Source organism: Cebus imitator, unplaced genomic scaffold, assembly GCF_001604975.1.
Source record: "Cebus imitator isolate Cc_AM_T3 unplaced genomic scaffold, Cebus_imitator-1.0 Scaffold457, whole genome shotgun sequence".
In the NCBI taxonomy this organism is placed as follows: Eukaryota; Metazoa; Chordata; class Mammalia; order Primates; family Cebidae; genus Cebus; species Cebus imitator.
In genome coordinates, this window is record NW_016107772.1 from 1,572,835 (window position 1) to 1,589,920 (window position 17,086).

The following is a 17,086-nucleotide window of genomic DNA, read 5'->3' on the forward strand; positions in this document are numbered from 1 at the left end:
GGAGAAAGAGATGAGGTGGTAGGTCATGGGGCCAGTTGCGCTGGGCAGCCGTCACCCACAGGCCTACCCTATGGACTATGGGATCATTTAAATAATGACAGTAGCTCTTATTCCCGCACCCTACTTTCCTTAATACAGCACAGGGAACGAAACCTTATAAAAACATCCACAAAGGGTTTCCTTCAGCCCCTGACCACAGACTTGCTCCTGGCTCTAGAGACAGGCTTTCAATTAAATACAGAAAATCTCAGCCATCTGAAATGGGACTGGGCTGCGCAAACGGGAAACTGGGGACTCTCTGATGGTTTAGCCAGAGAACAATGATTTACTTAGTTTGTGAGAGAGATGGATGATATCTCCTTTGATTTTACTCCAGTTTAAGCAAATCACGGACTTACTGAAATCGACTGTCATTAATGAATTTCGGTGCCGTGTGGGACAGCACCAGAGGTCTGTCATGGAATGATCAAGGTCCCTTAGCATCACAATGCCTGGATGTGCACTACCTCTTCATCACTGAAATGTGCAGGGGGGAGAGGAGGAGGCATGACCTACTCAGCATCTCCCGTGACTATGGTTCTAATTATCTAAGTAGAATAAGCAGCCCAGGCTCACAGCGGCAGGGCGTTCCCGCTGCGTTCCGTGGGATTTGCTGTATGCAGGTCTGTGAGGTTCAGCCAATGCCAGGCATGCGCTGTGCTCTCCCAGGCATTGTTTCACTTAACTCCCCTCCAGCCCAGGAGCAGGTCACAGCAGCGCTTTCTGGAGAGGAAAACCTGGGTTTAGGAAGGACGAATAGCTGGCCACGACTGTACAGCCCTTGTGATGGGTTTGCATCCAGGGCTGCTCACTCCCCATCTAGGATATTTCCCCGGGGAGAAAATGGATGTTTCTGCAATGGATGTTTTCACTTAGAGAAAAGCCAGGGACCGTAGGTCTTCAGATAAAGTGCACCAGGGGGACCCTGGCAGCTGGGCCTGGAGGTGGGACCAACAAGGTTTCCTCCCAGAGTCCCCTGGGTTCCATGCTGACCAGGGGAGGGGGCACTCTGGGCAAGACCACTACTGTGACCTTTCAAAGCCTTGTGCTAATAGATCACCTTGTGACATCAGGAGCCAGCTGCCCCTGGGGGAACACGGGTCTCCTCTTATTACCCAAGACAAATTAGGTTTCCCTTTGGCCCAGACCTGAGGGTCCAGCCTCCCCTCCCTGAAATCTGTTGCTGCTCCTGCATCTCTGGCAATTTTGGCTGACAGAGTCCATGATGCATTTGGCCGCCCTGCCCCTGGAAGACTTCATCACTCTTGGCACATTTTCTAGTCTTGTCTGACAACCTTCCTGAAAGTCTCACAGGATCTATTTTTAATGTAATTTAAAAGTTTTAAGAATAAGACATTTCTATGGTTCAAAATTCCAAAGAGGATGCAGGGAGTCTCTCGCCTGGTCGGCGTGGGCAGCAACCCATGGTACCAGTGAGAGTCTCTGCATCTCCTGTCAATGCTCACTTCATTTGTTCTTTTTCACACAGATGGGAGCTTGCTCTGTGCATGTCAGGGGTACTCTGTGTTTGCTTTTGTTCTTTTGGTTGGTGTGTTTGTTTTTGTGGGTTTTGGGTTTTATTTTGTGGTTTTGCTTAGCAGCCTTTTGGTGCTCCTTCCCCATTCGGACCTACCAAGGGTCCCACTGCAGGGATAGGTCCTGGTTTAGGGAGGGTGCGCTGGGGTCATTTCCAGTTGTTTGCTGTTATGAGCCTCAAGGATGGAACAATTCCTAGAGCTCACCTCCCCGCTCTGGTGCTCTGGGTGGGAAATCTGTTTGGTGGTGGGGGTGAGGGGCTTCCCTGAGTGCGTCTGTGAGTGGCAGCAGAGCAGAGTCAAGTCTCAGCCTCCTGACTCCTCAGACAGTGCTTAATCCATCAAGCCATTCAACACTTTCACGGCACCAAGCACCTTCTAGAGCAACTCCCCAGTTCGTAAGTGGCAGTGTGAGATGCGGAGTCTATGAGTACAGCCTGGCCTGTGGAAGACGGCCAGCCCCCACCCCCTGCAATGTGAGAATGCCAGATCGCCCCCACCCTCCTAAATCTCGCCACCATCTGGTTCTTATGTGGATGCTGGTTTTCAACAAGCTGAGATATATTTAGCCTGGAGATGAGACAATGAGGACGGATGGGGGGCCCCCAAACATTGTCTCTGCTGAGAAAGTGGTTTCACAAAGAAAGTGGCAGCAGCAGAAATTCAGAAACAAAAATTCCATGCATCATAACAAGTCTGGCTATTCGTGAGGTCGCTCCGTGGGTTTTTTCACCACAGCTTGTAGCTCTTGCCGGGGTACAAAAGTGAAACTGTGGCCCCCCCAGCTGGAAAAACGTCAAACTCCAGGCCCCCTTCAGGATTTCCCACCCTTACTTGTCTGGGACAGCAATCAAGAGCAACTGCAGGTTGAGGGCCCCTTCTTTCCCTGGGAGCTTCTTGGGAGAGAAAAATCCCCCTGGGCTAAGCTTGCAGAATGGGGATCTCAGCCCACCAGCAGAGTAATCATTCTAAATGACCTCTTCCTGTTGCCAAGGTTGTCCCTTGGGCTCCTGGGGCAGGGATGCAGGAGCTCACCAGTGCTTCAAGATAGTCCCACTCCCCGCCAAGTGGGGCACCTTGCCCAGTAGGGAGAAGGGGCTTGCCACTGGGAGCCCAGTACTCGGTGCCTGACATGCATTGTCTCTGTTCCTCTCCAGCACTGACCTGGAAGGAAGGGAAATTATTCCAAATTTACAGACAAGGAAATGAGGCCAAATGTCTTGCTCGAGGTCAGCTTGAGCACCAGCTCAGGCCAGTGAGCATGCAGGATACTCCCTTTCACCCCAAAACATGCCCGAAATCAGCTTTCCTTGATGGAGTCCACTCCCATCTTAATGTCACTCATCTGCTTTTAGCCATAGAATCCAGAAGGCCCTTGGGGCAATGGGAGGTTGCAGGGAGGGAGGGGAAACAAGTGGAACACAGGGACTGGCCACACTTTCAAGCTTCAAGTGAATTTGGACCCAGGAGACAGCAACTTAGCCATGCATTGGCCTTTTGGGCAGCAGCGATGAGCCGCTGTGGGGGTTAGTTCACCTCTGTTCTGCAGAGCAAAAAAAGTTGCTGTCTAAGAGCTGGGCGTTGTGTTTTCTAGACACATAAGATTCTGGGAACCAGCCATCTTCCTAGCAAGCCTCCTGCCACACATCTTCATGAGCCCCTGATCTGTCAGGAAACAAGCGTCCTGGCCTTCCCAGCGAGGGTCACTGGGAAAGGGGCACAATACTTTCTATTTTATGGCTGCCTTAAGGTGTCCTCTCGCTCTCAAGAAAATCTGGTGCAACCCCAAGAGTCCCTGCTGTGTCTTGCACATGGCCATCCCGTGACCTTTGTCACAGTGCTGCCCCATGGAAGGCAGGGAGTCCTAGCCTCCTGCACACAGGTCAGCCTGCAGAAGCCACTTAGGAAACAGCATCTGTAATTGCCTTCCTCATGGCAAGGTTTTCACTGGCAGAAGTGAGATTCACTTAGAAATGATCACAGGGAGCCATTAAAATCTTCTGGATCAATAAAGGCATTTATGCCTGTCTCTAGTATTTAAAGTGATGGGTGTAGTGGTGCATCGGGAACACCCCTTAAGCCTCTTGCTCATCAAGATGTTGACTTCAGCCATGGGAGAGTTGCCCTGTTTGTGGGTGGCTGCGTCATTTGTTGCAAAGCTATGCAGCTTTGCATAGCTTTTCCTGCTATTCCTCACCTGCTTTTCCTGAAGTCTCTGCTTTAAATGACATTCACTCACTCGTTTAGTCAACCAACACCTATTTATTGGACCTCTCCTTAAGGCCAGAAGCCAAGAAGAGAGTTAGGATCTGCTCTGGAGCGGTTGGGTCTCATGTGGCTCTCCCAGCATCCCTTTGAAGTTGGTTTAATTATCCCTGTCTTATAGGTGAAGCAACTGAGATCACAGACTTTCTCAAGGATTTGGAATTAAAGTTTGAATCCAAATGTGCCTGCCTCGCGTCTCCGAGTCTGGTTTCTCCATTTCATTGCCTGTCCTTTCTGGGGTTGGAGTCCAGTGACTGTGTAGCCATTTTTCATGGGTTTTGGCCCCAAATTTTTCTCAGGTGATGATCCCTGGAGTCTGGGTTGATCCAGCATAATTAGGAGCTCTGTGGTTGCACACACCCGGCTTTGCCAGGGTCATGGGGCAAATGGAGGAGTCTCACCTCAGTGGGGGAGCCATGCAGGGGCCCCTCTTCCTGAGCTGGATCTAAGGCCTTCTCAATGCTCCTGCAGGATTATCCGAGGATTTTGAAAGACTTGATGGAAAAGGTGTCAAGAACGTTAAGCTTTTGGATTCCAATTCCTTTTTGGGTGAGCAACTCCCTCCGAGGCTTCCCTGGTGTGCTCACAGCTCAGGGTGGAGGCTGTAGGAGAGCGGGAGCAGCAACCATCTGGTCGACCTCAACAATGTGATCCATCTGGGTGTGGGACCTGCCACGACTCCTTCCTTCCTTCCTCGCTGCTTCCTGGTCATGCGGCCTCAATGCCCCCTGCTCAACCGTTCTGCCTTCCCTCATACACAATCAACCCACTTCCTCTGCTTAGCTCTTTCTCCTCCCATCCTACCCTTTCCTCCTTCAGGAGAGATTAGGCTCATGAAATCAACAAATTTTAAAAGAGTAGCAGAGAAAAGGAATCTCTTTTGCAGTTGTTCAAAGCATCCTGCCCCTGCATGGCAGCTCTCCTCTTTCTTGGGGCCTTTGTGGGGAAGAGGCTAAAAGCCTAATTTTTTTAAGCCATGAAGTTATTATCATTAAAACTTTGCCTGTACACAATTGAGTCTTGTTAGAAATGTGGCTTGGAACTTACTATGCAGGTTTAGAAAAAGAAAGAGCTGAGGATCAGGGCTGTGCAAACATCTCTTATGGCGGCTCCTTTAAAAGGGCAGCTTGCCCTGTGGGGACGTGTGCGCCCCCATCCTAGCCACTGCCTGTTAAAGCACTTCTGCCCTGACTGCACACAGGATCGCTAGGGAGCCTGAAAATGACACTGATGCCAGGGCCCCACTTCAGCCACTGCTATCAAGATCTCTCAGGGCAGCACCAGGAGGAGGTGTTTGTGGTGTTTCATGGGCACACACATTGCCAACCCCTGAGACTTCAACACGCATGCAAATGCCCAGGAGTCTTGCAAAGCTACAGATCCTGACCCAGAGGCCAGTACCACTGGTCCTGGAGCCACTGGTGCTGCTGGTGTGAAGACCACACTGAACAGGGAGGCGCTGGGGTGTCAGGATTGGGCGTGCCATGCCTGCTACCGTACGCCAACTGGATTGAAGAAACAGAACAGTACACACGGTTCCATCTTCCTGGGAAGACAGGGAGTTAGAGATTGTTTTAAGGGAATCCCAGGACTCTAGAAGTCTCCTTCATGGGTTTCTGTTTCTACACCTGTCCTGTGAATGGTATATCCATGCAGGTCCCCTCCTGCCTCTTTGTATACTCTTTCTGGTGTAACTTGCACCCAGGGCTTCAGCAGCCATCTATGCACTGAGAACTTTCTATTCTTGGGGTGGCATTCCTTGGGCTTTAGCACCAGGACACGGCTGTGTGTGCGTTCACCGGGAAAAAACTGCAGAATCCACACCAGGCGTTCCTGGAGGGCGTGATCCTCCATCCACATTGATGATAGAATGACCAATTATTGTTGCTAAGACACTGGTGCCTCAACTACACCAACAGCCATGGGACTTTTACTGTTACAAGCTTGTCCTTTTAGGCACATTCCCTCATCCTGAACCAGCTAGCAGCAGCTCCTTTAGGGGAGCGAGGGTGGCTGCTCCCCCCATCAGTCCTGGGTGGCCAGCACTCAGCTGGATGCGTGCAACGGAAGTCACCTTCTGCCTCCATTCCTAAGCAGGATGTGTTCTTGCCACATCTCCTGTTTGCACTTTCAGCAATAGATCATTCACAGCCGCAGACGGGGAGGCCTCCCAGGCCTTGGCTTTTTGTACCTCGAAGGGGATGGTGAGGCAGTCAGTCAGCTGTCAGGAATCACTTCCTTCCCTCCAGGGACTAGCCCTTGCATTGTTCATTTTCTAAACCTAATATTTCTCAGGAAGTGACTCTCCTCTTTCTTTTTTCCTATGAAGCTCTTTTCTTAAAAGCATCCTTTAGCTGCAAAAAGTTCCCCTATTCATGGAGAAAGAAAATCGGGCTTGCTGTGTGAGGGGACAGAATAGGGCTTGCTGTGATTCTCTCCCGGAGGCAGGCTCTCTCTGGCTGTCTGTTCCCTGTTCCCCACCCCCTACGAAACCACTGCAAGGATGGCTCAAGCTGCGCCGATCCTTGTGGCACCAACAGCCTAAGCTGTCAGCATCTTCTCCAGAGCCTGGAAGCAGAGGCCCTGGCACTTTTTGGTATAAAAGTTTTGGTTTAAGAGGTGCCAGCAGCAGAAACAGATGTTCGAGGATGAAGGTAAGTCTGTCTTCACAAATGACTAATCCTGAAGATTGACTGGCACCTCGGGGCCCAGGACCCAGCAGAATCAGGTGATGGGTCCCCAAAACACAAATGGTGGCATGATGAGAAATCTGGTGGTGGGCTTGGACGAAATGGAGTGGATGCTGTGTGGTCTCTTGCTTTCACCTCTGTGGCAGGCGCTGCTAAGGTGTAGGTCCCCAGGCCTTTTCTTGGCTCTGAGCCATCTGGTCAGGGAATGGGTAGGAAACTGGCTTGCAAAAGACAGCCATGTCCCTGAGAAGGCTGTGTGGGCCCCAGCAAGCAGGTAGGCCAACCTGGGAGCAGGCTGGCATTTCCATACCATCCTGTCACACAGAACCTTGCATGGTTCCTGAGTGTGGCCAGGATCCCCCCTACAGCTGGCAGCCCTTGTTGCATCAGGGAGCAGAGACAGGGGTACTGAGAATAGCAGAATATCTAGAAGTGAGTTCTTCATAACTGTGGAACACAGGAGTCTTCCCTCATAGTGTGGCCCTTGACCACTACTGCTGGAGGTGAGAGCTAAGGCCCTGAAACATCATCCTTACACAGCTGGAGTCTAGTGAAGGCCACAGAGCCGCTGCCTGCTGCCTTTATGCACTGATGCACTCCATTTCTCATTTTTAGATTATTTTAACCTTTGAAAGCACAGATCCCAATGCAGAGGAGCTCCCAATTCTTGGAGTTCACAGACATTTGATCTGTGTTTGAAAATACCCTATTCCTTGTGCAGAATTCCCAGAATGCCAAGATTTCCTTTCCCATGCTCATTTGTGGAGCTGGCCCATGATACCGGCTGGACTCTTGAACGTTCCAGACATATCACAGCCATCTTTCGAGGGTTCTGATTATGCGGACACACCATGCCCCATCACAGTGCTCCAAGTCAGGCAGCTGCACGCTTCTACACTAGACGGTCAAAGTCAGAGCCCAGGACTCAGCAAAGTACCTGGCACAGTGGTGGCCACAGAGCCAAGGCTGGGGGACAGTGCACATGGAGGTTCATGCACATGGGGCAAAGCCCTTTAAGAGAAAAGCCCGTTTTTTGCTGTCTGACTGATCCTGGATGGTTGAGAAACAATTGTGATGGGCAGTCACATTGCACTTGTGCAGGCCTAGGACACAGGAGGGTTTAGCCCTGGGACTACAGGGAGGGTAGGCAAGTACAGCAATTGTGTCCCCCAAAAGGACATCAGCAGCCGTTGTGCCAAGACCCACCGGAAGGTTAGAGCTCTGGGTCACATTCCTGGAGAGAGACAGATAGCAGCAGAGACAGAGTAATCCAGGCCATGTGGCATGAGGAGATAAAGTGGCCTCCCAGCCCAGGGACTCTCCCATGGACCTTGTGGTACTGAGCCTCCATCTTCTCACCTGTTCAGTGAAAATGAAGCCTTGCCTTCCAGGGATTTTGTAAAGATTGGGAGACTGGCTGGGCGCGGTGGCTCACACCTGTAATCCCAGGTGTGGCTGGGAGGCTGACGTGGGTGGATCACAAGATCAACATGGTGAAACCCCATCTTTACTAAAAATACAAAAATTAGCCGGGTGTTGTGACGCGCACCTGTTATCTCAGCTACTCAGGAGGCTGAGGCAGGAGAATGGCTTGAACCCGGGAGGTGGAGGTTGCAGTGAGCTAAGAATGTACCACTGCACTCCAGCTTGGGTGACAGAGTGAGACCCTGACTCAAAAATAAAAGGATCAGGAAGCTGTGCCCAACACACCAGAAGGTGGTTCCTTGATGCCCGTGAGTGCCCTTGCCCTCCACCAAGGGTACTGAGCTACGTGCCCTCTGCCCTTGATGTGCACTGAGAATTCACTGCTTGCCACCTTCCATCTGATTCTAATTTCAGCATTTCACAGCTCACTTTTGAAATAGCATCTTTCATCCCCAAATGTCTACGCACATTGCAGAAATTAAAACAGCCCCTCTCTGAAGGCAAAAGTGTGAGATCCGGGTTCTCTGTTTTCCTGGAAAAACAAGAGATCCAGAAGGAGAGATGGGGGAAGGGATGGGAAGGTTTGGGTCCAAATCAGGCTCAAGTTCAGTGAGCATGTATTAAGCTCCTGCTGTGTTCCCTGGGCTTTTGCACACAGGGTGTCATTTACCTTCCCTGTGGTCCTCTGGGGGAGGGTCAAGCTTCCACTGGCAGCTGAGGAAATGGAGGCTTAGCGATGTGTAGATCGCATGTTCATGAGGCAGCAAAGCCAGGAATCAAACCCAGCTCTCCTTCCCTCTGCCACACACCTCCTCCTGGTGCTATTTCTACCCCCGCCCCCCACCAAGAGAAATGGACGCATGGATCCTCTGTATGATCCTGCAGGCCCTTCTGCCCCGTCCTGCTTCCCGCTCAGCTGATCTGGGTGATTTTACTCCTGCTGTGTGTTTTCAATACCCCAGAGAAATGGCCTGGGTACCAGAGCTCAGCCTGGGCAGCCCTTGTCCGTGATGCAAAATTACAACTCATGAGTGATCAACGGGAGGGTGCAGAGCAGGCAAAATCCAGACTTGACTTCCTGCCTTGAGCGTGGCGGTCGCCTGCCCGGCTCCCCTGGGTGGAGCAGAGGCAGGCTGGCTAGTGGCTGAGTCAGAAGGGAGAGTCCTTGGGCGTGCAGGCTTGAGGACACAGGCTTGCGAGACGAACCTGGCTGATGTTCAGTTTGGGCATCACTCTCAATGTACTGTAAACCGTCACTGCGGAAGAGCTCGGTGTGGTGGTGCTTGTACTCACAGCTCTTGTTCTCCCTCCCTGGCTAGGTCCTTGCTGCGAAAGTGCTCAACCTTGTGCTGCCAAACTTGTCCCTTGGGCCCATCGACTCCAGTGTGCTCTCTCGGAATAAGACAGAGGTGAGAGGCTTTCCGAAAACCCAGGGGGAGCTTGGGTGGCTGCTCTTATAGGGAATCAGAGTTTCCGCTCCAGCCTTGGCATTCTCTGCTTCCCTTTCGCCAAGGTCCCGTGCAAAGTGACAAGGACACAATGGGCATGAGACGTGGTTGGCTTCAGGTTTGGGTGGAAAGGGTGTGGTGGCTGTGATGCTAGAGATGTGTTCTAAATGTGAATGGAGCCAACAGTGGAAGTTGAGTATGTACCAGTCAAGTCTCTTGGTTTCAAGAGACAGAAACCCAAGTCAAGGTGATTTAAGCAAAAGCAGGGATTGTTTGGTGAATGGAACTGAAGGCTTCAGAGATGGCTGGATCCAGGACGTCAAAAGTCTTATTCTCCATCTGTCTCTCCCCAGCTCTCATTCCCCTGGTTTAACTTCATTCCCAGACAGGCTTTCCCCCAATGAAGGCCAAGAAGGCCGCCAGCAGGTTTACCTGAGCAACCTCAGTGGAAAAACAGCACCTCTTTCTAGCAAAAGTCTCAGGGCTGATTCTTACTGACTGATTGTCCAGGCCTGGATTATTTGTACAGAAAAGGTGGGTAGTATCAGCCCTACCCACTGACAGTAGAGAAGGGGGATCCCTGGGGGTAACTCGGAATAGTGGTATCAGAGGTAGGACAGACCCATATTGCAGATGAGCAAACTGAGTCCCATAAGGTGGCAGGACTTGCCTGGGGTCAGCCAGTGGTGAGGCCAGCCTGGGAACTGGGGTAGGTGTGGTCTCCAAGTGTGCTCTGTCTAGGCATGGGAAGGGCCCTGTGGACTTGCAGCTAGTGGAAGCATCCAGAAACACTAGAATTATCTTCATTATTAAGCAAATAAGTTTGCCACTTTTCTGCCTCAGTTGCCCTCTTTCCTTAGGAATTTGAAATCATTGACTCACTGGCTCCCTCAAGAGGCCTGGGAAGTGCAGTGCAGTGCTCTGGATTCTGGTGAAGCTCCCTCCCAGGCTTCCTTGGGCTGTTGGACTCTAGCTTCATTAAAAAATGTGGCCTCCTGGCCCTCTGAGTCACTTACAGTGGGTAACTCAAGGGGAATGTCCCGTGGTGTGTAGGAAAGAGACTTTCTAGATCAGGGGTTGAAAGCTCCCAGGCCTCTGAGGGCCAGCTGCTTAAAAATCAGACTGGTGAGAGACTCTAGAGAGCCATGAGGCCTGTGCAGGGCCAGAGGGCATCTGATCTGTTCAAGCCATCCACATGAATTAAGAATTCTAATATAACTTGGTTTTTAAAGCCCACAGTACCTCCCTAACCCACATCTTGGGGCCAGGTTGGAACCATCAGGGGCCAGGGTGTGGCCCCTGGTCTTTCTCTGAAAGAATATTTGAGTAAAGGAAAAAATTTTAGTTCCAAAAAGCAGATTCATACAGTGAAAGAGCACAACTTTAGGACCCAGAAAGACCGCAGCCAATCAAATATACATGGTTTGATTTAATCTTGACACGAATGAGATTGACATTAACCCCATTTCGCAGATGAAGAAACTGAGGCTTGGAGAGGTTACATAATGTGTTCAAGATTGCACAGCTAGTCAGGGGCAGAGATGGGATTTTAGCCCTTTTTTTTTTTTTTTTTTTAGACAGAGTGGAGTTTTGTTGTTGTTTGCCAGGCTGGAGTGCAGTGGTGCGATCTAGGCTCACTGCAACCTCCGCCTCCTGGGTTCAAGCTTTTCTCCTGTCTCAGCCTCCCAAGTAGCTGAGATTACAGGCATGTGCCACCATGCCCTGCTAATTTTTGTATTTTTAGTAGAGACAGGGTTTCACCATGCTGGCCAGGCTGGTCTCCAACTCCTGATCTCGACTGATCCGCCCACCTCAGCTTCCCAATGAGCTGGGATTACTGAGGTGAGCCACCAGCCCAGCCCTGATCTTTTTNTTTTTGAGACAGAGTCTTGCTCTGTTGCCAGGTGCCAGGCTGGAGTGCAGTGGTGCGACCTCGGCTCACTGCAACCTCCGCCTCCTGGGTTCAAGCAATTCTCCTGTCTCAGCCTCCCCAGTAGCTGGATTTTAGCTCATTTGATTCAAAAGTCCATGCTTTGGTGCCTCCTTCTACCTAGCATTTATGATCATTAAGCTCTGTTTCCCGTTTTACAATTGCTGTTCACGCAGCCTATGGCCATGGCCGCTGCTCTGTGTACGGGACCCACTTTGTCAGGAAACCTCGGTGTGGTGCAGGGGCTCCTTCACCTGTCTGCATCCCTCATCATGGCTGTAGCTTGAAGGTCTCAGGTAAAACCAGTGATCTTTGTAGCAGTAGTGCCAGGACAACAGTGAGTTTGAGAAAGATGGGGTGCAGGAGGGAGGGGCCTCCCTTTGAGACAAAGCACGCAGGTACAATTCCAAGTTGTTTATCTGAACACCTGAAAATGCACGGGCAAAGAGGAAGAAAAAAGGAGGCACTAAAAAGAGATTCTAAACCTTCCTGTTTAAAAGCATCCAATTGCAGATCTTTTCTCTCCTTTTGCAATAATGAGAAATTCCTCAGCCTTACTCAAGGATGGAAGCACCTGGTGTCCTGCCCCACCCACAGCCCCCTGTCCACACCCTCCTGTGTTGGGTTTCTAGCTGGCCGGTTGAGTTATTTAGAAACACTAGTAAATGTTCCTGCTGAGAAGACATGAGGAAAGGAGGTGGCCGGTCAGCCCGAAGGCTGGACTGCAGTCGGAAAAATCAAGAGCAAGCCTTTCCCTCCCTCGCCTGCTGCAGCTTTGCGTCTCCCTCTGAATGTTCTGCTGAGCTTTAAAAATAGCAGTGCCGAAGGGAAAATGTGTTGGGAAAGGCATCTAACATCAGGGTGTCTTGAGGCACATCTTTAGCTAAGACATTTCCCATGGAACCCTGCAGCTATAAAAGCCTCAAACAGAAAGAAATGTTTGCCTAACAAGCTGAGTGACCAGGACTAGCGGGGATGGGTTGCTGGCCAGGAATCAAGGGTGCAGGGGCCTGAGAGTCAAGGGTGTGCAGGCCCCAGGGAAGATCTGGAATTCTGTCTGTAGGGAAGCAGGTTGGCTCTGTTGCTGGAATGTCAAAAGCAGAATGCTTGCCATTTGCTGTGACAAGTGTTCTCACAATTCACCCAGGACTGCTAACAGGCTCTCTTCACTTGCCTCGCCCCACAGCTGCCAACCCACAGAGCCACATTCTCCCTGCATGTGTGAAGCCTTTGGGAAAAAAGGTGTAAGAAGACTTTTATTGTCTCAACATCACTCAATGCACAATGATGGCATCTTTCTTCTGTACCAGACACTAGAGCCCTTCTGTTCTCATCGGGGCCCCAGGAAGTCAGTCTTACTACCAGTATTTGTAGTTGCAGAAGCGTGGGCCCAGAGAGGACAAGTCACTTGCCCAAGGACACAGAGCTACTCCCAGCCAAGTGCTCTTGGCACCCAAACCCAGGGAACAAAGAAGTTGCTACACAGATATTTATTATGTTTGTCTATACATTCAGAGTCCCTGATCAGAACATCAGAATACTGACATGATAATCCTTCCACCCCAAAAAGGGTTTCTCAGAATGCGATAAATCCCTTCCTAAGCTGAGAAGCCTTGAACTGATTCTAAAGAGTTCTATGGCCAAGGACAGTGTAGGAGGAGGTGAGGAGGAGAGGTTGCTCAGCATCTGCCTGTGCCCTCAGCCATCCACATATTCAGATGGAATGCACTGCTTTCTCTCCAAGGCCATCGAAGGGGTGGAGGCGGGAGGCAGAGAAGCATGATTCTGAGCACACCTTGCTCTAGGAACCTCAGCTGCTTATCTCTTTTTTTTTTTTTTTTGAGATAGTTTCACTCTGTCGCCCACGCTGGAGTACAGCGGTATGATCTCTGCTCACTGCAGCTTCTGTCTCCTGGGTTCAAGTGATTCTTCTGCCTCAGCCTCCTGAGTAGCTGAGACTATAGGCACACGCCACCACGCCTGGCTAATTTTTGTATTTTTAGTACAGATGGAGTTTCACCATATTGGCCAGGCTGGTCTCGAACTCCTGACCTTGTGAACTGCCTGCTTTGTCCTCCCAAAGTGCTGGGATTACCGGAGTGAGCCACTGCACCTGGCCGTCTCTTGAGGCCACTTGTCTTCTAGAGCCCAGTCTCTGTTCTCTCTAAATACCTTGGGAGGCCCTCTCTGCCCATCTGCTAGTTTATGTTCCCTCAGGCAGGCCATATGCTGGGCTGTGAGCACTCATGAGCCATGAGGAGTGGCCACTTGGCCTCCTTTCATATCTTTCCTGCCCAGTGTTTCGGATATGCACAGCGTTGAGGCATCGGCCCCAGGTCACCCGTTGCCTGCCTGTCCTGCATGCATGGTGCCCAGAGGCCCTTGGAAGGCTCCTGCTGGGTCTTGGAAAGCTCAGCGGTGCTGAAGCCTTCGATTTAACTGTAACCATAGCTAAAGATGGGCCTCAGCCTCCCACTCTGTCTGCAGGACACAGCCTCCCATGGGAGTTCCCTCCGAGAACAAGCTAAGAACCTTCCATTAAACTTGGTTTGCATAGTGATTTTATTTTGTGGCTCTCCATCGTTCATCACATTCCCCACAGCACACTTGTCTATTTGAGGCAGCTAAAAATTTACCAATGCCCTAAAAAAACAACAGGCACTAGAAAGTCTCTTGGGCATATGGCTCCATGTGGGGTGGTGGCGAGGGAGCGTGTGAATTGCTCTGCATTGCTTTTGCACCCTGCACCCCCCTCTGTGGATGTTCCAGCTCTGGACCTGCTCCCAGTCCCAATCCTGCCAGCCACCAGGCCTGGGAGAAGTGGCTCTGAGCTCACAAGAGGCAGGTCTTGAAAGTTGGATGCTTTAATGGCAGCAGAAAACCAGGGACTGCAGAGACTGTCAGGGAAGGCCCAGCTGCCAGCAAGATACAGGACACAGTGAGGAGTTCTCTATGCCCAACAGGCCAGGCACTTCTCTCTCAAGTGTCTTTGTGGGTACATGGGACATGCACATAGTAGGGCCTTAGTAGTGGAAGAAAGAAAGAAGATGTGGGCTCAGTTGGGCTCCTGTGGGAACATAGCCTGGGCAAAGCTCTCCCCAAGATGTCTCTTGGCTGTTGTGAATAATGCTGCTGTGTCCGTTCTTTTGGGTATGTACCCACAAGTGGGACTGCTGGGTCATATAGTGATTCTGCTGGTAATTTTGGAGGAACCACCCTGCTGTTTTCCACAGCGCCTGTGCCATTTCACATTCTCGCCAACAGTGCTCAAGGGTTCCAGTGTCTCTACATCCTCACCAACACTTGTTAGGTTGTGTTTTTTGACAGTAGCCATCCTAATGGGTATGAGGTGGCATCTCAATGGGACTTTGATTTCCATTTCCCTAATGGTTAGAGATGCCGAGTGTTTTTTCATGTGCTTTTGGCCATTTGTATGTCTTTCTTAGAGAAATGTCTGTTCAGATTCTTTGCCCATTTCTTTTCTTTTTTCTATTTATTGTCTATTGTTTTTCTTTTTCTTTCTTTTTTAAATTTTATTTTAAGTTCTGGGATACATATGCAGGATGTGCAGTTTTGTTATATAGGTGGTTTACGGCACCTATCAACCCATCACCTAGGTATTAAGCCCTCACATGCATTAGCTATTTATCCTGATGCTCTCCCTCCCTGGTGCCCCTCCTTCTGACTGCCCCGGTGTATATTGTTTTCCTTCCTGTGTCCATGTGTTTTCATTGTTCAGCTCCCCCCTGTAAGTTAGAACATGTGGTGTTTGGTTTTCAGTTCCTGCATTAGTTTGCTGAGGATAATGGCTTCCAGTGTCACCCATGTCCCTGCAAAGGACATGATCTCTTTCCTTTTTATAGCTGCATAGTATTCCATGGTGTATACGTACCACATTTTCTTTATCCAGTCTACCATTGATGGGTATTTGGGTTGATTCCATGTCTTTGCTATTGTGGATAGTGCTACAATAAACATACATGTGCGTGTATCTTTATAATAGAATGATTTATATTTGTTTGGGTATATACCCAGTGATACCCAAATGGATTGCTGGGTCAAATGATGTTTCTGGTTCTAGGTATTTGCAGAAGCACCACATTGTTTTCCAAATTGGTTGAACTAATTTACATTCCCACCAACAGTGTAAAAGTGTTCCTAATTCTTCACAGCCTCACCAGCATCTGTTGTTTCTTGACTTTTTAATAATCACCATTCTGATTGGTGTGAGATGGTATCTCATTGAGGTTTTGATTTGCATTTCGCTAATGATCAGTGATGTTGAGCTTTTTTTCATATGTTTCTTGGCCACATAAATGTCTTCTTTTGGAAGTGTCTGTTCATATCCTTTGCCTGCTTTTTGATGGGGTTTTTTCTTGCAAATTTGTTTAGATTCCTTGTAGATTCTGGGTATTAGACCTTTGTTAGATGGATAGAACGCAAACATTTTCTCCCATTCCATAGGTCGTCTGTCCACTCCAATGATAGTTTCTTTTGCTGTACAGAAGCTCTTTAGTTTGATTAGATACCATTTGTCAATTTTCATTTTTGTTGCAATTGATTTTGACATTTTCCTCATGGAATCTTTGCCCATGCCTATGTCCTGAATGGTATTGCCTAGATTTTCTTCTAGAGTTTTTTCTTTTTATATTACATCCTGCATTTTATTCAATTCCATATGACAAAAATAGTAACCTAGACTAAGACATCCATTTCAATCAATAGATGTGTCTCTTCTAGGGTTTTTATAGTTTTGGGTTTTACATTTAAGCCTTTGATCCATCTTGAGTTAATTTTTGTATATGGCATAAGGAAGGGGTCCAGATTCAATTTTTTGCATGTGGCTAGCCAGTTTTCCCAGCACCATTTATTAAATAGGAAATCCTTCCCCCATTGCTTGTTTTCATCAGGTTTTTTGAAGATCATTGTAGATATGGAGTCTTATTTCTGAGATCTCCATTCTGTTCCATTGGTTATGTGTCTATTTTTTGTACCAGTACTATGCTGCTTTGGTTACTGTAGCCTTGAAGTATAGTTTGAAGTAGGGTAGCATGATTCCTCCAGCTTAGTTCTTTTTGTTTAGGATTGTCTTGCCCATTGTTTGCTTTGCTCATTTCTTAATTGGGCTGTTTTTGTTGTTAAGTTGCAGGAGTTCTGTTTATGCTCTGGATATTAACCCCTTAACTGGATATTAGCCCATATACAAATATAATTTGCAAGAATTTTCTCCCATTCTGTGGGCTGCCTTTTCCCTCTGTTGATAATGTCCTCTGAAGCATAAGGGTTTTTTCTTTCTGATATAGTCCAGTTTATCTATTTTCCTTTTGTTGCCTGTGTTTTTGGTATCATATCCAAGAATTCATTGCCAAATCCAATGTCATGAAGTAGACACCATGTTTTGGCTGAACCATGTGAAAGTAAACTGCAGACACCGTGCTCCTGAATGCATCTGAATGCTTTAGCCTGGGTTGCTCAAGAGGAAGGACTCAAAACAGAGGCTTTCACAAAGGACCCCATGCCATTATCGCATTTAGGAAAGTAACAGCCATTCCCCCTTATTGTCCTCCATCTAGTCCATGCTCCAATTGCCTCAGTTGTCACCGTTTGATTTTAAGACTTGAGACTGCATGATTTTGCTGTTCTGTGATCAGCAGTTATTAAAGTGGTCCTGCAAGACCCAGGTAATTCTTTCTTGTTTTTCTTATTATTCCTCAAATCCTTGGGCCTACGAGAAGGTGGAGAACGGGGTGGCTG

The 17,086-nt window shown here is 49.1% G+C and overlaps 1 protein-coding gene across 2 annotated transcripts in view; it reads left to right on the forward strand.

Annotated features, from left to right (window-relative positions):
• The window catches only part of MGLL (monoglyceride lipase), a 135,676-nt gene that overhangs the window by 103,669 nt on the left and 14,921 nt on the right, over window positions 1–17,086 (forward strand). For both annotated transcript variants that reach the window (XM_017511960.2, XM_017511959.2), the window contains exon 6: window positions 9,274–9,363. In XM_017511960.2, the coding sequence (XP_017367449.1) occupies window positions 9,274–9,363 (90 nt within the window). The remainder of the gene's footprint in view (window positions 1–9,273; window positions 9,364–17,086) is intronic.